This window comes from Leuresthes tenuis, unplaced genomic scaffold (assembly GCF_036924035.1).
Source record: "Leuresthes tenuis unplaced genomic scaffold, fLeuTen1.0.hap1 SCAF_6, whole genome shotgun sequence".
Lineage (NCBI taxonomy): Eukaryota > Metazoa > Chordata > Actinopteri > Atheriniformes > Atherinopsidae > Leuresthes > Leuresthes tenuis.
In genome coordinates this window covers 3,356,580-3,381,331 of record NW_027325360.1, presented here as the reverse complement: position 1 = coordinate 3,381,331, position 24,752 = coordinate 3,356,580, and the positions used below count along the sequence as shown (strand labels likewise).

The window sequence follows — 24,752 nt, the reverse complement described above, 5'->3', positions numbered from 1 at the left end:
CAGACTTTTCTCTTTATTATGCTCTGATGCATAAAACCTAAAAACTGGAGGAGGGTGCACTTTCTTTTGTGCATGACTGTGAAATATTTAGCATATTTCTGTCCACCTGATGAATGCCAGCTCTGATTTCATCTGATAAAATTTCACTTCTTATCAGTCTCACAACACAACAGCCCTATTTGTCATCTAAAAACCAAATATTTCATAGTTTCCCATCAAAGTCTGCCCTGCTGCTGCACCTGCGGCAGACATTAAAAGAGGCTAAATCTGTCCGTGAGGGAAGGAAAACGTCCTCACCGCGTCCATGAGAGTGAACTGCTCTGCGACCATGATGGGGTCAAACGACAGGAAGCTAAAAGCAGGAAGTTCGTCCTCAAAGCCGCTCTCTTCCTGCGTAGCAAAAGGACAGCCGATGTGTTCCCCTGAAGAGACAAAAATAAGTGTTATTTTCCACCTGAGCTCATCCTTTCTTTGACCTTATGGAACCTGATGGATTCTGAACATATTCTCTTGATTTAGCCTTAAATCAACCACAGCTTTAGCTCCTATTGGGGCATCCCGGCCTGTGCTCCCTGCCTTCCTACCATCAGAATCTGGCTCACACTGCTGCCGGCGGTGAAAGTGGGCCAGCAGGTTGCGTGCACGGCGCTCCAGGTCCGAGCCGGGGAAGTGGTGGTGAAGGTAGGACATGAGCTGGTGAAGACATTCGTAGTTGGGAGGGCTCCAGAAGTCCTCAGAGTACTGGTCCAGCCACGCGCCCAGGATGGACGAAACAGTGCTGAAACAGGGAGAAGATCAGATCCAGCATCATGTAAACTGTAAACTGGACAACAAATGATCCGTCCAGCTTCATACATTTCAGCCAATTGAGTGGATCTCTGATGCTGTTCAGAGAAAAGTGAACTGAAAGCATTTCTGGGGTTTCCCAGAAGACTTCCAGCATGTCAGAGAAATGTGCTGCTGGAACGAAACCGAGTCTTTCCAACAACATTTCACAGATAAAAGAGATGAGAGGGAATCAAAGGATCATCGGCTAACTCAGGAAAAATGCAGAGAAGTGCATTTGGAGCCTGAATGGAGCCTGAATGGAGCCCAAATGGGGCCTGAATGGAGCCCGAATGGAGCCCGAATGGAGCCCGAATGGAGCCCGAATGGAGCCCGAATGGAGCCTGAATGGAGCCTGAATGGAGCCTGAATGGAGCCCGAATGGAGCCCGAATGGAGCCTGAATGGAGCCTGAATGGAGCCCGAATGGAGCCTGAATGGAGCCCGAATGGAGCCCGAATGGAGCCCGAATGGAGCCCGAATGGAGCCCGAATGGAGCCTGAATGGAGCCCGAATGGAGCCTGAATGGAGCCTGAATGGAGCCCGAATGGAGCCCGAATGGAGCCCGAATGGAGCCTGAATGGAGCCTGAATGGAGCCCGAATGGAGCCCGAATGGAGCCCGAATGGAGCCTGGCAACCAGACGGACCCCAGCAGGGTAATGTGGGGGCTTCTGGTCATGTCATAAAAACCTGCCTAAATTTTGATTTTTTAAGAAATCCTTTCAGGAGGACCTTGAGAAGGTTGGGGAGGATGACAACAAGCTTGGTGTTCAGGTAGTTCAGACCCTGTACTGAGCTTTAAAAGTTCAACATTACAAACTCATGCAAACGGCTTCAGTTTTCTAAAGTTCTGCATGGATTTCATGGACAAATACTGAGAAAGCAGAGAATTAGGTCAGCAGTAGCCGTTGACACATGACATGCGTGAAAGTATGTGCGTGATGCCTGGATATAAACGCACAGCAGGCAGGACAGAATGCAGTTCAACAACTCTGCGACTGAAAGAGCTTCACAGAGACTCTACAGACACGTTATCGCTCATCTGCAGTGGAAAGAAACTCCCGGGTCAGCAGAAAAGCAGCAACTTATCAGCACTAACAGACACCATTACCAGTATATTCACACTTGGTCGTGCTTTTGGAGTTAATACGGTGGAGTTGGAGGGGTTAACAGCCAGCCAGCTTCAGCCAATCACAGAGGCTGGGATGAGCTTATTTCGGTCCCAGCAACCTCAGTAATAAACCAACTAATCTGGAATTATAGACATTATTATCTCCTTATTATCACCGTAGCCAGAAAACACATTTCCCCCCAACTGGAATCTCTTTCAGTGAAATTCAGAATTGAACTTAAAAACCTTCCTGAAACAGACTCCTGTGGACTCGTATCGTCCCACCGCAGCACTTTTCTGTCCCACTGCAGGCTCAGTTTTACTTCCCAGCTCCTCGAAACTGTTACCAGAGACTCAGCACTGGTGTGAATAAATGTGACTGCTGAACTTTTATAGCTGCTTCAAATCTTTATCGTGTGAAGTCAGCAGGACAGACGCTCCTCTTTAAAAACAAAGCAACTCCACCACTGCTCCTTGTGTTTTTAAGGAAGCTAAGGAGCTAAGGCTACGAAGTGCGGTTAGCATTCCTCTTTTTTACAATTTATTACATTTTTCTCTGTTCATCAGCTCCCTTTTTTTAATCAAACTCCTGCACAATCAGTCTGAGAGGCAACGCTCTTCGAAGCGTTGACATCCCTCTAACCTGCGGAGGAGTGGCATGAGGCTCGGCGCCATGCAGGGTTAAGAGTAAACGGCCCGAAAGCTGCGGCACACTTACTTCCTCAGCTCTGTGCAGTCGTCTTGAGAGACTCTGTGTGCTGTGGCTGCAGGCACATTTTGAAGCTTGGCATACCTATAAGACACAAGTTACCAGAGATCATGAAAAAAGCAAAGAAAGCTTTATTGTATTCTCAGTTTTTACCTTACGATGCATTCGTACCTGTTCAGCAGGAGATCCAGCACCTGCTTTGTGGTGGCGAAGGATCGGTAGGTGCAGAGGAAGATGGTGACGTAGGTGGAGTCTTTGCCCCTGAAGGCAGACACCATGTACTCCACCAGCCGCTCCAGCGTGCCGGCCTTGATGGTCCGCACCTTGCAGGTCTCGTAGAGGCTCAGGGCGGAGTCCGTGTCCACGCCCAGCCATCGCTGCCCCTTGCTGGCTGACTGGTGAAGCTGCACCTTCCTCAGAGTGATGGTGAAGATGGCGTCCTCCTCAGCCTCCTCGCCGATCTCCTGCGTCGAACTCTGAGAGACAAAAAGCAAGAAGAAAATCCCACTTAACTCTTTGGTTTTTGGCTTTTCTTGTTTTTCACGTTAAAAGAAGCTCTTCTGCTGTCGTTTTACACAGATTAGAGGGAGTTACGGAGCAGAGTGTCGAGTTAAAACATCTCATTCTGGGACCGAGTCCTTTAATTACGGCCATCTGTGTGAGCTGCTCCTTTTATTTTTGGTCCATCTCTCACTGAGTCATGCTTTGTGAAACAATAGCGTGTTACTGAACAGAGCTTGCTGGATAACTGGGACAACAACACAAGCTGCAGCCTGTATGCATCCAAACGGGGCATTAACACAAGCTGCTTGCTGCTGACTGTGGGCTCTGGAGGCTGCTGTGTGTCACCGTCACAGCAGGAAACAAAGATGGAACAAATCATGACATTTCACCACCACAAAACGTCAAAATCATGACCAAATTAACCGCAGGTGTCGTAACAGCTTTAAAACCGGGTCTTTGCTACTGAAGCTGCCTGAATCACAGAGTATTAGACCCTGAAATGGCACAACAAGGCCTCAGTAACAGTTTAACAGTCACGTTCAGCAGCTTTAAACACGATAACCAGTTTCACACCAAGTTTCTGTCACAGAAAGAGAGAGAAAACATCAAAACGACAGAAATGAGTGAAGCAAGGTCTAAGAAATGAAGAAAGTAACCTCTAAAAACGAATGGCTGTACAGTGCATTCATGGCCACAGTTACAACTCCAGCGGCTGCTCTTTAGCTCTGCCTGCAGCTGTGGGATGTGTCACATGTGCTGCACATGCACAGTCATGGCCACAAAGACCACAAAGGCCACAAAGACGCCATCAAAAGCCCTCAGAAATGTCGAGCAGCCGGAAGGAAAACGGCGTGGCGCAGGGCTGGAAACCCAAGTTGTGAACTGCGGCATCTCAGCCCCGGGGCGCTCTGGGTCAATATGCTTCATAACGACTGAGAAGCACGTTTTAAGGTTCACAAACTTCTCTCGTGGTGCTTTAACTTGCTTCCTTTCGTCAGATGACGCTGCGGGTATAAAATCAGGCTTTTATCAGAGTCTGACGACGCCATTTCAGTTCCGGCGCCGTTGCTAAAAACACACCTTATGTTCAGAAACGAGTATCAGCTGAAGCTGAGACAGAAATCTGTACTTATTTAAAATGAACTGGACCAGATTTCACCTGTGAAGGCCACGTTTTTTCCTCCAAAACTCAGTGCAATCAGCTGAAAGCCAAACAATTAAAACTATGAGGGATTCCAGCTGCCTGCTGATGGAAAAGAATTCAGAGGAATGTGTGTCCAATCAGCGCTTTACATCACTGCTGTAAAATAAACCTTGACTGGGCGCTGAGACTGAGGCACGTATCTCACCCCACAGCGAGCGAATCGCTGAGCAGAGGCCATGATGGACGGATGCTCTGCACCGTGGCGTGCCACAGCCGGCCGTCACGGCCTTTTAACGTGTATACTTTTAGCATTAGTCATTGCTCCAGTGTATTCCCAAGCCTCTGTAAGTCTCTACTTCACTGCCAGCTTTTTTTTTGTTCAGGATCTATTCGGTAAGATCTCAGTTCACGCCAAGCTCCTCTGTTGTGCCTTTCGCTACCATGGAAACAAGATCTAATTTGGTATCGTGGAGCATTTTTAGATGACAAACTAAGACGACACAAGGATCATTTCCCAAAGCTCTGCAGTGTTCACTGTTGACTTATTTTTGCTGGGTGGAGGTCGATGTTTATATTCAGTCATTATTCATCTGGAAAATGACGGCAGAGGCATAAAGGAGGGAAACTGCGAATAGATAGAGGTGATGGCGCTTCATAAAGAAAAAGCGAGGAGCACAGGAGTGCCTCAGCTCTGCAGAACGTGAACTTGACGAATGGCAGCAGAGACCTTTGCAGAGTGTTGCAGAGGAAGGGTGTGTGTGACAGATAAATGGGAGGAGAAGAAACAAACTGCTGTAAATCCTGTCCAGAGTAAAAAGCCGAGGCACAGCTGCAGCTGAAGGCCTTGACAGCAGGAGAGGTGCTTATCAGCCGCAACACCGAGGCCACGCCACTATCACTGCAAGCTCGCAAGAATGCGGCGCTCAAGGGCAGCGCCTCGCTCAATTCTGACAATAATGCTCCTATTCATGCCGAGTGTTGCCATGATAACCAAACTCTCACCGCTGCTGCATGGCTGCTGGATGCTTCACCTGAACGGGCTCAAAACACGGAGAACAGGGTTCTTTCTGCATTAGTTTGCTCACAACAGAAGAGTCCCACAGCAGGTGAGCGTCTCTGGAGAACGACTCACACAGGTTGCAGGTTCTTGGAAACAAATCTAAACAAAGCCTCTCACAAACAAACACGACTGTGAGGAAATTCTGAGGAAATTCCCAGCGAACTGCTCAGGAAGCTACGGCACTTTCTTCTTCTTCTAAATTTATCTTTCATTCCTTTGGTCTGACTCAAAGCTTAGTCAACCATCTGCATCACCCTGGTTACAAACAGGAAGCGGCTTTTAAATATGGGTTAAACACGCAGAATATTTTAGTAAAAAGCACTGGCAAAGCAAAGAAGAGCCGCCCATCATTTCTTTATATTTTCTTTCCAAGCAGACACTTTCTTCTAATCTGCAAAAGTTGTATTGAGCAGAATTTCTCCAGTCAGTCCTGTCAGAAGTTTTTATTTAGTTGCATCTATGAAAAACAGCAAAGAAAACACAGTTTGACAGACAGAAAATAGGATTTCTGCAGCAACAAGGTGATTCCCAAAGAGCTATTAGCTGAAAACTTGACATATCTCAGCATGGTGTGCAGTGTGTCCTTAAAACATTTGAGGAAACTGGACAAGTGGAGGACAAAAGAAGAAGTGTCAGGCCTAAAAAACTATCTACAGCAGATGAACAGGATCTGAAAGTGATGTCCTTAAGAAAGAGGAAAAAATCCAGCTGTGACCTGACAGGACCTGAGAGATGCATCTGGACCTTCAGCTGATCCATCTACTGTTGGCCCAAGCCTCATCAGAAATGGTCTCCATGGAAGGGTGGCTGTCAAGAAGCCGTTCTTAAGGAAGGGAAACAGGGAGAAAAGGCTGAGCTGTGCCAAATGACACAAGAAGTGGACTGAAAATCAGTGGCAACAGGTCTTATGGAGGGATGAATCCTCCCCAGAGCCCGGACCTCAACATTATTGAAGCAGTGTGGGATCATCTGACAGAGAACGGAACAAAAGGCAGCCCACATCCAAAGAAGAGCTTTGGGATGTCCTTCAAGAAGCCTGGAGAACTATTCCTGAAGACTCCTTAAAGAAATGACAGAAAGCTCGTCTCAGAGGGTTCAGGCTGTGTTGGAGAATAAAGGAGCTCAGACCAGATATTCACTTTAAAGCTCCATTTGTGCCTTATTCACTGCATTTATATTCATGGCCCAGGATCTACTGTAATTCCTGACACATTGTTCCTATCAGCCCGTGTCCTCCTTAAACTTGGGGGAACTGAGTTATTTTAACCTGAATGGAACCAGGAGACGTTTTTCACACTCATCTTCTATTTTCTCATTAAGTTCCCACATTTATTTGCCTTCCTTTCTGTGTGTAATCTAATAATCTCCCTGAACAACAGACTGTCGCGCTCTATCATCTGCTCTAAGAAGACTGTGGGTGTCAAATCCCTCATTCAGCATTAATGTGCAGCTGATATCTTCAAAACTGAATTACAGTAGTCAAAGTAGCTGTTTAAATGTGGGAAAATCAAATCCCAACAACTAAACAACGCTGGGGCTGTACTTAAAGGGGAACTCCGGTATTTTTAAACCTGGACCTTATTTCTGGCATGAAATACGTTCATAATTCGAGATCCATATAACGGAGTGATATAGGCATTATAAATAAGGCATTATCTGTCTTTATTTCACCAATACTTTTTTTTATAGGAGAGCTAACGCTGGGGCTGAAATGAAGTGGTCCCAGTAGGGTGCCTGTGTAGAAATCCCTCCGTTAGCTCTCCTATAGCTGCAAGTAGCCACATAACAGCAGCTATGAGCTAACAGAGCTATAGCACACGTTCATTCATTCATTCTTCTTAAAGTATTGGTGAAATAAAGACAGATAATGCCTTATTTAGAGGCTGCATCCTCTAAGCCCCGTTCACTCCGTTATATGGATCTCCAGTTATGTAAATATCTTCTGAAGGACGCCGACTTTCACCAAACTGTTCTCAGTGAGTAGATGAAGGTATTTCATGCCAGAAATAAGGTCCAGGTTTAAAAATACCGGAGTTCCCCTTTAACTGGAAGAAATACAGCCGTCAAGCAGCCTAAAACAAGCATTTGACAATGTTTATTAGTGCAAATCATCAAATGTTTTAAATACTGGAGCAGAATAATAATGATAAGACTGCAGTCGGACATTTATACCAACTTACATCATTCCTGGCTTCTTGTCTAAGTTTTTAAATAAATGTAGGAAACGATGAAACTCCAGCGAAGTCCACAGGAATGCCTGGCATCCAGAATCGGCCTCCTCCACACTTGTTCCATCTCTTATCTGATCCACATTCACCTACACCATCCTGACTGTGAATGACCGTGAGTGCAAATGTGGGCTGGAGGAATGTGAGGCCGATCAAAGTGTCAGCAAAGACCGATGAGAAGGGAAAACGCTTCCAGAAAGAGCTTCGTTCTCAGGCCTGACTGAGCGCAGCAGCTTTCTGCAAACATAAGGGCTCTGAAGCATGTCGCAGCTCCCAGAAACAGCAGCTCACCATCTTTAATCCAGAAAATAATATCTTTATTATGTCATTTCTATGGAAGTCCATAAGCTCAAGATGCCACAAACAGCCACCAGTTGGGTTTTTATCCACAAAGTTAGTTTAATGACCCACTGCTGGCTTGGTTCAGCCATTTAACCTCCAATGAACAAACATTTTAACTCAACTGAAAGGATTTAAACCAACTAATACTACAATTCTGGGAAGGTGTGTGCTGTCAGAAGTGCTGCGATTTCTGTTCTTCATCATTTCATCTGCTCCACAAACCACTCATCAGTACATTTTGCCTCCATTTGCCATCTCTCCCACATGTAAACCCACATTTACAGGCTGTTCTTTTTCATTAAAGCTTCTTTTAAATTTGTAAAATCACATCTATGATGTGAAATGACAGAATTATCCAGTAAATCCTCACATTTGAGGATTAATTGTAAATTCTTAACTGAAATACTGGTTTTCAGGGCCTGATTTTTAAAAGATATTTACAGTTTATTGGTCTTTTCCCCTGATGGATGTTGTCATAAGTATAAAGTAATAACCATCAGTGGGAATGACAACTGAAAAGACTAAAAACCACAGCTGGAATACACAGAAATGATCCTTTATGGAAGCTAAATGCTTCACATCAGCATGTCCTCCTCTTATAACGAAAGCTGGAAGCACAATCCCATCATCTGGAAATCGAAAAGGTTTCCGGGATGAAAAACGACTCATTTCTGATGGCGTTTAAACCCTAAAACAAACAGTGAGGCAGAGGAAAGCCCTCGCTCTGAGTCACGTCCCCTCAGGGCCGAGCAGCGCCTTCCAAATCATGACCCTCATCCACAGCAAACACACCTGCTTTGTAAGCGATCTCTCGAAAGCCCCACTGAGGCAAAGACTAAATGTAGATGGGGAGGGACACTCCCTGAGCAAAGAGAAAACCTGCCCCCGAAACAGTAAACAGCTAAACAAAGCCAACAATAGCGTGTGTCCATTACAGGCCCACAGCACAAGCCAGCGACTTCCCCTCGCCAACAATGGGCGCCGAGAGCCAGCGAGATCGTTTGGAAATGGGTCAGGAGACCAAAGAGGGGAGGGGATGCAAGGGAGCATTCAGACCTGGGGGGTAAATACTGAGGCTGGTGCCGAGGGGACGTCTGCTGACGCTTAGCTTGCTGTGAACTGAAATCCTCACTTTATCCTCCACAGGGCGGCTAAAGCTAGCATGAAAAAGAGTTTTATAACTCAAAATGTCACCTGGTCATTTAAGCAGGTTATGTCCAAATAATCCTGTGATAATCAGAAATATCTGACTGGATGCAGGTGATCAGAATGCATCACATGAATAATCTGAGATAACATCAGTGGAAATCCACTGAACACTGGTTAGAATAAAACTAGCTGGTCATAGTGTCTAAATGACTCTGTAAGAAGCAGCCCGAGGGCCAGAACCGGCCCAGATCAAAACATTTCATTATTATGTATCATCAAACGATTTGAAACCAAACGAAAAAAAAAACAAGATTTTAATAATGAATCCCAGGGTGAGCGAATAAAAACCTTCCAAACCTGCCATTTCACCTGATTCCAGGAGTAAAAAGTGGTAAAACTGGCGTAAAACTGGCTTCATGTTTTCTCTGCCGGGTTCATTGGTACCGGACTGAAGATAAATTAAAAAAAACATAGAAAGCAGACATTTCTGGCTCATAGATGCCATGTTTGACGAGATGTTAGCTAAAGCTAGCATCATGCTATCATACAAAACAAGCAGCAACAGCCTTTTTTCCTCCTCAGCACAGACAGTTTCACCTTAATTCTGTGTGTGGCCCTTTAAACAGGATCTTTTGTGACTTACTTTGTTTGTTAAAGGGCCCAATGTGCAGGAAACTACTAAGAAAATGTCTCATTTGCATCCTGTTCCAACAGTTTTCATCTTTTTGGCCACACTGACACCATTTTTGAGGTTCTTCACCAAATTACCAGCAGATCACGGGATCTATTTACCGCGACACCAACACGAAGCGAGACGGCTGAGAAATCAAAATGACAGCCGGCCGTGGGCCACAGGCGTCCTGATTAGATTTTATAGATGACCTCGTTCTTAATATCCAACAATCAAATGATTGTTTTCTAACTAACGTCATTTTACATTCAAAGAGACGGCAAGAGCCGTGCAGAATCAAACATTAGAGATGGTTTGTTTCATTCTCTTCCAGATGTTTCTACTTTTCCTTTAGTTTCAACCGTGGTTCAGCCTCAGATTACTCTCCCTCTGGTCTGAAACTGGGTGACGGTTACTGGTAGCACACACCAGCAGCTGAGGCATTCTGCATGTTTAATCCTGTTGTTTCGATCTGAACTTCCTTTAATAACCGTTTTAATAACCTTTGTGAGTTAATCCTGATGAATATTTTCAGCGTTTCATCGCTGTCAGTCAAACACGATGTCAACTCAAGTTCCTTTCATGCTTATTTTGGAGCTTCGGAGCATATTTGGAGTCAAAGAAACCTTAAACGTGTCAACGTTTCCATAAAGCAGGCTCAGTCTGCAGAAAGCTCCAGAACAAACACATGAGTTGAAATTGTTGTGGTTCTGAGGCTCAAAATGAGACCTGACTTTGCTTTCCTGAAATCGGAGATGGAAATTTGCCTTTTATGGGTATTTTAAAGCAAAATGGCTGAACATATGGCGGGATATGACTTGGCATATTATGAGACTGCAGCAGAAAGCTGAGCTGCTCCAGCTCGGCTCTTTTTGCTTTGTCATAACCTGATGTCGGTGTTTTTAGTCCGTCTGAAACTCACGGAGACTTCTGGTGGCTTTAAGATGGCAGAATAAGCTGAAGTTGGATCATCAGCAGGAGTAAAGTCAGCATCAGAGTAACAAATAACAGCAGTGGTGCGACGGAGGCATGTGGCCGAGCTGGAAGAAAAGGCCTCAGAGTGAAACATAAAACCACTCAGCTGTGTAAAGACAGGCCACAGCAAAGTAAAGACCTCCAGAACATGCCCCCCTGTTCTATCCTGGTCCTGCTGAAACTCCTCAGCCACCGCTCTGCTGCTCCTTCCAGTTTCAGCTTTTTAAGGAGTCTTTTCTCGTCTTCTACAGAATTATTTACCTCTCAAATGTTAAACTTAAAGCGACACCAAAGACTGTAAATGTCGGCACAGAGTGAAAAGTACCAGAAGTGTCCCATCCTGAGATTTGAAGGCTTCAAAAAACCAAAGGCAGCCTCATCTGCTGCCTCATTTGAGCCAAAAGCAAAGCCTGAACTCACAGGAGTCTGCAGCCCAGAGCGGTACAGCAGCCTGAGATGCTGCGGTAATGTTACCAAGTCACAAAACCATCAAAAAAACAATCAATACAATCAATCTGTCTGCACAGATTAAACTGAACTAATCACCTGCTTCCATTTCTTTCTTTTAAAGTAAGATCTATGGGCCCCGATGGGTTCAGTTTGATTTCCATGCAGCCGGCATGTCTCACAATCTAATTTTATCCACCCTCTAATTCAACTCAGATGGGGAGTCTTAAAAGGGAAACTCCGTGCAGCTTGTTGCTCTTCAGGCTGATTAGTAGCTCCTGAAAGTTCTGCCACATGGAGGCAAAGAAAGCCTGATTTCTCTCTAAAAACACCTCTGCCCTGCTACCGTGTTTTCACCTCCGCCGGATAATGAGCGCGAACCAGACAGAATCAGACCGTTTAAGGGAAATGGGAGAATTAAGTGTTTTTCCAGGCCTTCACATTCCTGCTGCTGCCTGTTACTGTCATCCAGCTCTGCTCTCAGAAGGAGCCGCAGATACAAAAGCTCCTCTGTGCCCAGCTCCCGTATCTTATATTAAATAATGCTCTTTACAAGTTTCTACCCTCACCGAGGCCCCAGCTCGCAGCGACCCTCCGCGACAACCTCCCAACAGAAGCTTTTTTACTCTGGATCTGAGTCACATGATGAGACACGCAGGACATGCAGGAGGCTTTGGTTCTGCTCTGTTCTGAGATGCTCATTTTGACTGCCTTTCAGGTTTTCTGCTCCCATGTGGGACACGAGGAGCTGCTGTGTCATTATGCCATTCATCGGCCACTGCTTGCCAGCTTGGTTAAATCACTGTTTACACCGAGGATCAGGGAGGGAAGAAGCTCCACTTCTCGGACTTTTCTGCCACTTTAAACCCAGAGAGGTTCCAGACTGAGTCGGACTTTCCTCCTAAACCCTGAGAGGTTCCAGACTGAGTCGGACTTTCCTCCTAAACCCAGAGAGGTTCCAGACTGAGTCGGACTTTCCTCCTAAACCCTGAGAGGTTCCAGACTGAGTCGGACTTTCCTCCTAAACCCTGAGAGGTTCCAGACTGAGTCGGACTTTCCTCTTAAACCCTGAGAGGTTCCAGACTGAGTCGGACTTTCCTCCTCAACCCTGAGAGGTTCCAGACTGAGTCGGACTTTATTCCTAAACCCTGAGAGGTTCCAGACTGAGTCTGACTTTCCTCCTAAACCCAGAGAGGTTCCAGACTGAGTCGGACTTTCCTCCTAAACCCAGAGAGGTTCCAGACTGAGTAGAACTTTCCTCCTAAACCCAGAGAGGTTCCAGACTGAGTCGGACTTTCCTCCTAAACCCTGAGAGGTTCCAGACTGAGTCGGACTTTCCTCCTAAACCCTGAGAGGTTCCAGACTGAGTCGGACTTTCCTCCTAAACCCAGAGAGGTTCCAGACTGAGTCGGACTTTCCTCCTAAACCCTGAGAGGTTCCAGACTGAGTCGGACTTTCCTCCTAAACCCAGAGAGGTTCCAGACTGAGTCGGACTTTCCTCCTAAACCCAGAGAGGTTCCAGACTGAGTAGAACTTTCCTCCTAAACCCAGAGAGGTTCCAGACTGAGTCGGACTTTCCTCCTAAACCCTGAGAGGTTCCAGACTGAGTCGGACTTTCCTCCTAAACCCTGAGAGGTTCCAGACTGAGTCGGACTTTCCTCCTAAACCCTGAGAGGTTCCAGACTGAGTCGGACTTTCCTCCTAAACCCTGAGAGGTTCCAGACTGAGTCGGACTTTCCTCCTAAACCCTGAGAGGTTCCAGACTGAGTCGGACTTTCCTCCTAAACCCAGAGAGGTTCCAGACTGAGTCGGACTTTCCTCCTAAACCCAGAGAGGTTCCAGACTGAGTCGGACTTTCCTCCTAAACCCAGAGAGGTTCCAGACTGAGTCGGACTTTCCTCCTAAACCCAGAGAGGTTCCAGACTGAGTCGGACTTTCCTCCTAAACCCTGAGAGGTTCCAGACTGAGTCGGACTTTCCTCCTAAAACCTGAGAGGTTCCAGACTGAGTCGGACTTTCCTCCTAAACCCAGAGAGGTTCCAGACTGAGTCGGACTTTCCTCCTAAACCCTGAGAGGTTCCAGACTGAGTCGGACTTTACTCCTAAACCCAGAGAGGTTCCAGACTGAGTCGGACTTTCCTCCTAAACCCAGAGAGGTTCCAGACTGAGTCGGACTTTCCTCCTAAACCCAGAGAGGTTCCAGACTGAGTCGGACTTTCCTCCTAAACCCAGAGAGGTTCCAGACTGAGTCGGACTTTCCTCCTAAACCCAGAGAGGTTCCAGACTGAGTCGGACTTTCCTCCTAAACCCAGAGAGGTTCCAGACTGAGTCGGACTTTCCTCCTAAACCCAGAGAGGTTCCAGACTGAGTCGGACTTTCCTCCTAAAACCTGAGAGGTTCCAGACTGAGTCGGACTTTCCTCCTAAACCCAGAGAGGTTCCAGACTGAGTCGGACTTTCCTCCTAAACCCTGAGAGGTTCCAGACTGAGTCGGACTTTCCTCCTAAACCCTGAGAGGTTCCAGACTGAGTCGGACTTTCCTCCTAAACCCAGAGAGGTTCCAGACTGAGTCGGACTTTCCTCCTAAACCCTGAGAGGTTCCAGACTGAGTCGGACTTTCCTCCTAAACCCTGAGAGGTTCCAGACTGAGTCGGACTTTCCTCCTAAACCCAGAGAGGTTCCAGACTGAGTCGGGCTTTCCTCCTAAACCCAGAGAGGTTCCAGACTGAGTAGAACTTTCCTCCTAAACCCAGAGAGGTTCCAGACTGAGTCGGACTTTCCTCCTAAACCCAGAGAGGTTCCAGACTGAGTCGGACTTTCCTCCTAAACCCTGAGAGGTTCCAGACTGAGTCGGACTTTCCTCCTAAACCCTGAGAGGTTCCAGACTGAGTCGGACTTTCCTCCTAAACCCTGAGAGGTTCCAGACTGAGTCGGACTTTCCTCCTAAACCCTGAGAGGTTCCAGACAGTCAGGTTTGGAGACATGTCAGCGTTGAGCGTGAAGCCGAACAGAGACAACAGAAGCCTTGTTTTCTCCTCCAGGAGCTGCAGGCCTCATTCTTGATTTCTCCCTGAATGAGGTGACAGTTTGATGTGCTTACTGTTCAAAGCCTCTGGAAGCTGCCTCAATAAGCGGCCATCTATTCTCCATTTAGAAACGCTATATGTAGCTTCGGCCACTAATCCCACCGCTGAGCTACATCATTTGTAATTATGATTATTTTTAGCTTGCCTGTGCTTTTGTAAACCGTTTGGCAACAGCTTTGTACGCCTGTGTCAGAGGTGGCTTCTTAGCACCCAAGAAAATATGATTACCGTGGCAACATGAAGTCAAACAAAGCTGCAGAAAGAGGGCCGAACCGCTCAGAACACCTGACGGGATGCAGATCTGCCCGATGACACAGTTTGAAGCTTCTTCAGATGTTGGGCGTTTGTTGGATGAAATGAGACTTCTGACTCCATCAGATGTCTGCGGTCTGATCAGAAAGACCTGAGCTCCTTCTCCACAGCCAGATCTTTGGGTCTCCTCTGGCCTGATGAGCCTGGAACAACTCGCCGAGGAGGAGTTCATTTAGCAGTTCTTCTGGTCTCCTCCCACAGCCCGACTTGATCCACGTTAGCTTGAACGGAGACAACTTGGCGAATAGCATCTGAACTCTAATGTTTGTTTCTGGTTTGGAAAACTACTTCCTCTCCTGAATTACAGCAACATGACGGAAGCCGCCACCCTCTGGATCCACAACGTAGCCTCGTTTATTCGACTAAAACCAGAGAAACGTGTCCGATTCATGTTTCTTTCCTGCAGCTTTTCAAATGATTGCTTCAGATGTGCTTTGCTGGTGAAATGAAACCAGTGCAGACGACACACCTTAAACTGGTAAAAACACCGTGGCATGACTCGGCCACGCAGAACTCTCTGAGACCTTTTTTAGCATCCGTGACTGGGCCATGGAGCAAAGTGGGACTGAGAGCCGGTAATGGAAATGTAAACAGGAGGTTTTTTTAAAAGAAAAAGGGAGCCGTGCACTCATTGCTGCCCTGATTCAGCGCTGATTGCATTCCCATCAATGCTGATCAGAGCTGAAGCCGATAAATACCCATGAACACAGCAGTTTAAGTATATTTTACACTCAGGAGTCAGGTGTAAGCATGATTTACTGAGCTTTTTACTGGGCTAAAGTAAAAGCCATGCTGTGGTATCTTCACGCAGCATCTCTATTATGAAGATTATAGCCTTTCTTTGTCTTTGGTGACCAACACAAACAATCCATCTAAACATTTCAAAATAACGACTTTTTCATGAGTCGTCATTGAAGGCTCAGTCTGGCTGAGGAGGATCTGCTCTCAGCTGCCTTTAGCTGATCCAACGCTCTCTTTAGGCCTTTGTGCAACACGTAACAACACAAAGAGCAGGTAGAGAAACGTCTCCATGAACTGGGGCACCAGTCAGATCACCGATCTACTTTCATCCCACACAGCTGTAACTTTATCTAACAGCAAACCTCCATTTCAAAGGCACCTGATCCTCTCTGCTATGCGATACAGTACATACAGAATAATGTGGGTGTCGGTTTCAGGGAGTCACAGGGATCAACAAATGGCAGAATCCAAGCCACAGCAACAGTCAGCACCAGGCCATCAGCCTCATACTGGAACAGGAGCTCTGCTTTAAGCAGGCAGGAGGTGAAGAAAGGCAGCGATTGTGGCGGAAACCCCTCAGCCACTCCAGGAGGGGGATTACGCTTCGGGTAATTGTGTTAGAGCAGAGGATTAGATTAGAGCAGAGAGACGAAGAACGAACAGGTTAACCACAGCAAACCAAGACAAACGTGGGTTTAAATTACAGGCTTGTGGTGTCAGTCCACGTTTGACTGATGACAAAAGGAGGGGGAGAAGAAGAACAGACTATCCTGTCCCAGTGGACAGACCGATGAGCTTCTCCATGTGCTATCAGTTATGGTGTCATCCCAGTCCAATCCCAGGCTTTACATAAGACTCATAAACACATGATTACTCACCCTGCCTCTGTATCTGATTGAATGAGCTGGATGTGTGGAGCACAGCGATGGGGAATGTTCCACATTATTCACGTTAGGCCCAACGCTGAAGAGCAGCTCCTGCTTTTTAGCTTTTCAGTCTGATATTAGTGTAAATACAATAACAGACAGTTTATGACACACTGTAAGGCTAATCCACCGTTTCTGTGCGCTTAGACACATTTCAACTCAAACAAAGCACATTCGTGCAAGGAAAAAGCAAAACTGTGGGTGCTTTCCAGCTACAAGATGTCAGCAAAGTACGTAACCTGAGCTCTACGCATGCTTGAACATCCCCCGACGAGGAGCAGCTCCACAATATGCAGATTGTTAGAAGCAGAAGGTGTTTTTCTGGCTAACATAAATCTTCTGGCTGCAGATTGTAAAAGATGAATGTTTGTGCTGTGGAGACACATCATTTGGACTGTTCGCTGGGCAAAGCTAGCTGTTGCTAATGCTAATAATGAGGCTAATTTTTACACATTTTATTCCTAAACAATGAATCAGTTGGTTGAGCGAATGACCTGGGTGTCTGCAGGCCAACATTAAGCACCTTACTCCAGCTGGACCACTGCTCCCTGTAGTTAATGCTGGGAATTTTCTGGATGCTTAAATGGATTTTCTCCAGTGAACACACAACAAACAAGTATTTACACCCCCAGCAGAGCTGAAAAGACTCAATTCATCAACAGGTGATCAACTGAAACTAGTAGTTAACCTTTCCTTACGGGTTACTTTCCATCTCTTTGGATACATTTTAGGCAAAAACAATGACTCTGCTGTTTCTCAGCAGCAGGTCAGCCTGTCCTTTAATAACTGCTGACAATGAACTGATTGATTTACTGTACACTGGGATATTTCCCCACATTGCTGACATAAAAATAACAAGCAGTGCTCCAGAGTACAATGATAAAACATATGTGGTGTGACATAATCATGACATTTGGTGAGATCTGCAGGGCAGGTTTCAGTTTGCATGCAGATCAATCAAACCACAAGGGTGAACCTGAAAGAGCAAGTCATCCTGTAACAGAAGGCCCGTGCCAGCATCTAAGTGTTGTGTTTCACTCTATTTATGGTGTTACTGTCCGTTTTAACTGTGGCAGCTGCCTGAAACTGTGAAACTCATCTGTATTGTCAAGCCACAATAACTCCATCAATCAATCAAATATGATCTAAATTCGTGTTATAATGCTAAGAGTCCATGCCATGATGTCACTATTAGTCACCCGAGGTGCAAAACCAAGGACAGGGGGTTCAAAAGTGAGGACATTAAAGCCAAGAAATACCACGAGCTGAAGCTGTGAAATAGTCTCTGTTTTAATTGAAGATTTTGCTGCTTGGATGTAAATAAAACATTAAAAAATATTTGTCTCATTCTTTGGATTAACTCACAATCCTGATCCTGGACCTTGAAAACCTGTCTGAGATCTGCTCCATCATCCTCCCAGTCATAACACAACAAACCGCAGCAGCTAACGGACCGCAGCCACCCATCCGCCCCGCTACTCCGCCACCCTCCACCCTCCATCCTCACCTCCACCAGCGGCAGGTCCGGGTCCAGGTGGGTGAAGCTGTGCAGGACCACCGGGCTGCGGTCCTCGACCACCTCCAGCCTCACCCCGTCCCAAATGTTCCGCACCCTCCACGAGGAGTCAAACATCTCGAGCAGCTGCCCCGGCTTGACGCTGCGCGCCTCGGTTTGCATCCCCGGGAAATAGACCATGGATGCCCGCGGAGCCACGCGCCCAGTCACAGCAGCGGCATTTCAACGCGTTTTATCTGCGCCGTTCAACCAAAGCGTCCGAGCTGCTGTCCGGGGAGAAATCTGCTCTGTTAGATCACCGCTGCGGAGTGAGGCGTTCAAGATGCTCATGACTCTCACTGGGGCTTTTCCAAACCCCGCCCCCAGCCTCCTGAGCCCTTCACGGCTGTCGGAAATACCACAGACCAAACTATCAAACAACAAACCCGATCAAAAACTGACAACTAACCGGTGTCATATCCGCATATTTCGTGGTAATTCTTTGTGTTACGCTGCTGTGTTTGACTTTAACCAAATATCGTACACTTTTCTGATTTATTTGTTTACTTATATCTGTTTTTATTTATCATCAATCAAGTGATGTCATGACTTTAAGGCATTTTATTATTATTTTTTAGCTCTTAAAGTAAATCAAACTTGCATTGACAAATATAAAACACATAAATGATCAAAGATAACATTTAGTTTTCATTTGTTTGACTGTGTTTACTAGTTTCGGTGCTTCTTTGTGTTTTCTAGTGACTGACTGGAAAAGATTTAGTTCTGGAGATCACATTAAGATATAAGTCAGTTCTTCATCGACATCCAGGACCTAAACAGTGATCTGTATGAGTGACCATCATAAAGGTGTTGAACACTGACAGTCAGAACTATTTTCGTAATAAACAGCTCGTATTCTATGAAGCACAGGCGTACGAGGTGTCCCTGAACGCAGCGTCAACTCCTCCACTCTTACGTCATGCCTTTGGGAAATGATGGCTGTGTTGTTTCTGTTCTCACTATGGCAGCAGGACAGTATGGGAAAGAAAACACTGTGAAGTACAGTTAAGTGTCTCTGCTCTCTGCTTAAATCACATAATTACAGAGAAGCAGCAGCAGCTCAACTGACTGCAAACATTAGAAAGTCACACTTATTATTCTGCTACTGAACCCAAATACAGTTTAAATGCACGACTATTTCCATTTTATGCCCCTTCAAACCTCAACTTTGAACTCTGTAAACCTTGAGCGAGGCCTTGTGAACTTTACTTCAGTTTTCACACATCTGAGTTATAACTTATGTTCTAGATATAATCATATGACTGTAAATCAGAAGCTTTCTGCGGATCTTGAGAACATGAAGCGGTCGTCTTTTGATATTCATGACAATTATTCATAGATTTTTTTCATCTTGTTATATTCTACAATTATTCAAAAGTAATATTAGTATCAGAAGTGTTGTGCCAGGCACTTACATGGGCTGGATTTAACAGAGCTCTCATTCAAATTTGTCATCATTTCTACTGTTTAGTAAGAAATTAGAGCCATAAAAGTGATAAAAATCATGAGGTGAGCTGTATGCTACAGGTTTGTATATCCTCTTCTCTCCCTTCTCCAGTCCTGCTCATTAAATGGCTACAAAGTCTTGTTTTTTGATGGCAGGTTGAAGCCTTAAATTCCATAATTTATCTATTCTGTACGACCAAAGACCAACTAGAATAAAAAGAGCAGATTTCTGCTCTGAGAGCTTATACACGCAGGAACCATTAGGCTGCTACTATATTACTATTATTTCTTTAAACTATTTGCACAACGAGCTAACGATCACATTTCTTTAACACGTTGTGATAGTTGCAGCTTTATTTCTGACCGCCGGTAAAAAACAACGTGAAGATGAGTCGGATTCCAGCACAAAACAAACTCTGCATGCTGTGTTGTGTAAATACAACCTTCTGTATGTGCTGCAGCTTATAGCATCAGATCTGTACATAATGTTGCTCTTTCTGCACTTTGCTTCGGATGCTAACTGCATTTCATTGGCTCTTTACTGTATTCTGCACAATGACTCTAATCTAATCTAAAAACCACCTCAACACACCTAATTATGTTGCATTTTTTGGTTATTTTCAGCGTTTCTTGCACTGTTGGAAACTCCTGAGCTCCTGAAATATCCACTGCGATGTTCCCGCTTTGCTGTGACACAAACCTGTTTATCTGAGTGTCGCCGCAGGTTAAGCCTCATGTGAAGTCCTGAGATGTGACTCAACTGATGCACCGAAGCCGATCTGTGATGGATTCTGCAGCCAAACACAGCCAGGATGTCTCAGCAGGAGGTTTGGTGGATTTAAACTCTTACACTGCCTCCCTCTGGCCAATGTGAGTAACGCAGGTCTTATTTCACAATAACAAACCCGTCCCCTGATCTGAGGCTTTTAAAATAATTACCAACTCAAACCACTGCAGCCTGCCTCTCTCTAATTAACAGATAATCAACAATAAACTTTCACTGATCATGTTTATTGGCTAAAATGTGCAGCTATATCATCTGAACTGATACTTCCTGCAGACACCAGGAGTGAAAGTGATTAAGTGAATTTAAGAAAAACATCTGCTGCAGCAGATGAGGCCAAATCCAACCACAAACAGGCCTGACCTCCCAGACCTTTCTCATAACTGAGTCGCTGCACGTCATAACTCACAAATCTGCAGCTGCTGGAGGGGGGGGGGGGTATGTGGCAGAACAGGAGACGTTTCAAAAGTTTAATTATTCAGCAATGTGTCAAGAAGATTGCTTCCTGGTTATAGGAGGGAATAAAACAAGAGTAGGAGTGAAAAATCCAGAATTATTTTGATGTTTCTGAGGCAAAAAGGACTCGTTAAATTCTGCCACAGGCCTGTGAAAGGCAGCCAGGTTCACAAACTACATGCCAGAGGCGTTGTTGGATGGGACTGTGCCTCCAATAGTTACTGCATTAGGTTTTCAGAGGTGGGGCACACTTAAAAAAGAAGTTCCACCACATCATTGGGCCACGATAACTGAAGAAAGCTGTGCCACAAGATCCCATTTCCTGTTTTCTATTAAACTAAATCCAGCAACAATAAAGACTGATCATGGTGAAAAAATGCTTTGAAATGTGACTAAAACCTGTTGCAAGGCTACCGTCGCTGTGCAGCAGGTACCCATAAATCACTGAGTACTTTAACTGCTTTGGTGCATAAAACTGCAGGAGTTAAAGCTAAAAAGATCCAGCACAGATATCAGGCTGAATCCCTACAATCTGAGCTGCTGAGGGTCGGGCAGCTTTGAGTCAGCTGTGATTTAGGAACAGCCTTCTTCCATCTGCTGGGAATCAGCAGCAGAGGATGTTGTTGTGCTGCTGTGGTTCTGGTCCATGCTCCAACATGCTTTACCGCTCCCCGAGGAGGGTGACGCCAGCAGTCCGCATTGCTTTCTGATTCTCTCACACATGCACAAAGAAACACTCACGACTTACTCAAATGGATCCAGAGCAGCTGAACGAAGGCGGGGGGGGGGGGGGGGGGGTCCAAGAATGGGAGGAGGATCTCCGTCAGGACGGAAATCAGGGCAGTGACATCAGAAAGTTATTCTCATCCTGGTGACACTTTTTTACCCAGCGTGCCATTCAGCAAGGCACTACGCCCCCCCCCCCAGCAGAAGAAGCCTGCTGTTAAACTGAGCTGCTGCCCAGAGCTCCACAAAAACAAATCTGCCAATGAGACTCCCAGACATGCGAAGTATGGAGTTATGCAAGAGTGAGAAAAACAGGGTTAGAATGAAAGAATGAGCCAGAGATGGACAGAAAGTTTCTGCACCTCTTCTGATTCTCTAAAGCTCTTGAATTATCAATCAACTCTGCATCTCTCAGGAGCATGTAGCCTCTTTTGGTTCCTTGTTTTGGCTTCACGCGACACTTATTGGTTTGGTTCAGGGTTCCTAAAGCAAAAAAACTCATAAAACCACCGTACAGACAGACAGAATCAAGCTGATGGAGGAAGTGAACTTCAACTAGCTGAAATGCTCGTCAGAGGTTGGCTGAGCAGAGACCAAATTAAAGCTGGAAAGATAGAAATGTCCAACTTTTCCACTGATAAGAATATTTATCATGACTAATTTTGGCCAGAACAGGGTTGTGAAAGCCTGAATATCGAGGAGGAACATTTAAATTGATGGGAGACGGTCTGCAGCCATCCAGAGATGAAGGTGACAATAAGTGCTTTTAAACATTAAACATGTCAGGGAAAGATGTGTCACACTATCTCTGAGCTTAACCTGCAGAGTACGTCTTATATTCTTATTTTAAAACTTTTCACAGGTGTAGAGGAAGCAGGGAACGGCTCATGGAGAAGCCCTTAAAGCACCTGAGTGCAGGGGTCTGCACAGTCAGCCTTTTAACCTTCGCCGCTTCTATTTTAACTCTAATGTATTCTATTGTGAGGAGGTGGTGTGGAGCAGGCATTTAACAAATGAAGAATGCTAAAATTATGAGCCGTGGTGTGTGAATCATGTCCAGGGGCTGGCTTCTAGGTGAAATATCTCACAGGAAGGATGCTTTTATTCTTTTTTTTTAATCCAACGGCCGTAATGAGTGGGATTCGGAGAATGTTGGCCCGCTGCCTTCCTGTTTCAGTCTGACGGCTCTTAACAGGAGCAGACAGCCGAGGTCAGACGTCTGCACCGTTTTCATGTTGCTGTGAAGCCCGAACACTGTAATGATGGTAAATGGGATCAGATTATAGTCAGGGAGGCGTCTATTCTTTTATTTCAGATGCTCTGCAGCGGGGTCACACTGAGCTTATACTTATACAGTAATTAGAAACTCAGCAACCAGCGTTCTGCTCCTGCACTTACTCCCTCTTTCAAAATCAAGCTAGAAAATAAGGAAAGTTGTTGAAGAAGGTTTTAAAACACAACTTAAACTGTTTTTTGATAAAATTCACATTTACCGAGTCCTGAGGCATAAGGACAAAAACATAAGGCAAATAAAGGCATAAGGACGTAGCTCGAGTTAGCCATTAGCATCAGCTGAAAATCAGCCTAAAAAAGTGCTTTCAGATGTTGTTGAAGTTAAAAACTGTCCGTTTTTTACACTCTTTACACGGGGACACGTCTCTGAGAACAAATGCTCACAGCCAGCAGCTTAACGCAGCTGTTGACGGTGGCATTTCAGTGCTTTCATCAACAGTAGCGTGTTTAAACACAGTGTCAAACAAGCTGATTAAAGCAGCAGTTTTCCCCACAGATCTCTGAGGGTTCCAGCGTATTCAGAACCACATTATGGCATCAAACTGTACCCTGCAGTTTCTTCTAGACTTTCTAAGTTAGTTTATTATTCTTTAATCAAACATGAAGCTCAGCCTGCCCCCAGCTGTCCTGCAGATGGTACAACCCATCAGTCTCATCTCTTTAAGCCCAGCTGTTGCTCTCACTTCAGGAGCCTCCTTTACAACTTTAACTGAAGGTACCATCGCTAAACGGGTTTCTGTGAACCGTTAATACTCTTTGAGCCCAACATGCAGCCCCCCCCCCAGTGAAAACTCATGTTGGACGTTCCCATTGATGCCGACAGGAGCTGAGGTCTAATTTAGAGCAGCTGACACGGCACTGAATGCAGATAAAAAACAGCACTAAGAAGGAAGATTTAGCAGGTTTTAGACGAGCTTTAAAAGGGTTTTATTGTCGGTCGCCACTATCCAAAGTGTCCTTTAGTCATAGAGCGCAAATACGATACAGATGTTATACTTTACAGCAGCAGCTGCTGTACTGTATTACTGCATTACTCTAACGTAACGTCCAGCCTGACCTGCACTCGTCTGAATCTAACTACATCTCTTCTGATCTGTCCAATGATTGGCTGCCATTTTGTTTTGCTGACATAAAATAACCTGCGAAACAAAGCTGTGAAACAGAGTCAGCTGTGGCAGGCTTCCTCCACCTCAGCAGGTACAGTCAATCCACCCAGTTTTATGTTTCTGTATTTATCAGACGCTTTTATCCAAAGCGACTTACAAATAAAGATATAACAGCTCTATAAAAAGCTAACAATAAGCTCCATAGAAGGAACCCAGGAGTCCGACTCTGTCAGAGGGGGCAGAGTTTGATCCAAAGTTTTCAGCCATTACTGCTCGAAGGAAATAAAGTCAAACCAACACAGCGACCAACGCTTGTTTATCAGCCGGGCGAAGCGGACACAGCATCACGCCGTGTTAAACGGTCACAGCAACGTACGTCAGCTCCAGCTCTGTGCCAGTCTAAAGCAGAGCCATGTGTTGAGTTTGTGTCCTGAAAACTGTGCTGCTGCTGCGAGGAAGAGTTAAAAAAGTACTGATTTAGTGCTTTTTACACGGTGCTATTCCACCGTATTCATACATTTCTAAATATACAGCAAAAATAAGCCTGCTGGTCACTCCTAAAGTGACACGACCTTCAGAAAGTAAAGTGCAAGAAGAGCACACAGGTGTGTTTTATCAGCTTTTATCAGTGGAAGAAACTGCACTTCAGTCCTTATCAGAGTGTCCCAGAGAGTCAAACAGCTCAGTGTGTTTACATGTGGGCGAGAGAGTCTGTAAATCACAAGAAAACCTCCAACCTGTCTCCTGGCTGCCTGGTAGAAATCCTCCCCGCTGTAGTAGACACCTGTCCGGACCAGCAGCCCACAGCTCCACCGGCTCCAGCACCACATAACGACTCAGCTCAGAACCAGAGCCCAAGCCTTCAGTTGCAGATGATACTGGAGCAAAAACCCATCAAAGGGCCTCCGGGGCTCCTACTCCCCCCGTCACAGATTGGCCGACCCCCCCGACGCTCCGCTCGCACGTGTTTACTTTACCAGCTGTGTCAATAACGCAAAGAACAACACTAGAAAAAATTAACTTATTCTGGGAAAACGGAGAGTGGCTTTGGAGAAGCTCAGCAGGTCCGTCCATGTCAGTCAAAGTTGAAGTAAAATCACTTCTTCATGGCGCCGAACCGCGGCAACAACTGAAAACGCCGGAGCTGAGCCACGTTTTA

At 45.6% G+C, this 24,752-nt stretch overlaps 1 protein-coding gene across 5 annotated transcripts in view; it reads right to left on the bottom strand.

Moving 5' to 3' along the window:
- Positions 1-24,752, bottom strand: part of LOC140309384 (ral guanine nucleotide dissociation stimulator-like) — a 57,373-nt gene that overhangs the window by 12,014 nt on the left and 20,607 nt on the right. For 2 of the 5 annotated variants that reach the window (XM_072387227.1, XM_072387225.1), the window contains exons 2-5: positions 2,817-3,121; positions 2,655-2,729; positions 585-778; positions 298-422 (exon numbers count right to left, since the gene is read on the bottom strand). In XM_072387227.1, coding sequence (XP_072243328.1) covers positions 298-422; positions 585-778; positions 2,655-2,729; positions 2,817-3,121 — 699 coding nt within the window. Of the gene's footprint in view, positions 1-297; positions 423-584; positions 779-2,654; positions 2,730-2,816; positions 3,122-17,734; positions 18,054-24,315; positions 24,731-24,752 lie in introns of those variants that run through there. The other 3 variants (XM_072387224.1, XM_072387226.1, XM_072387223.1) reach the window with 3 other exon arrangements.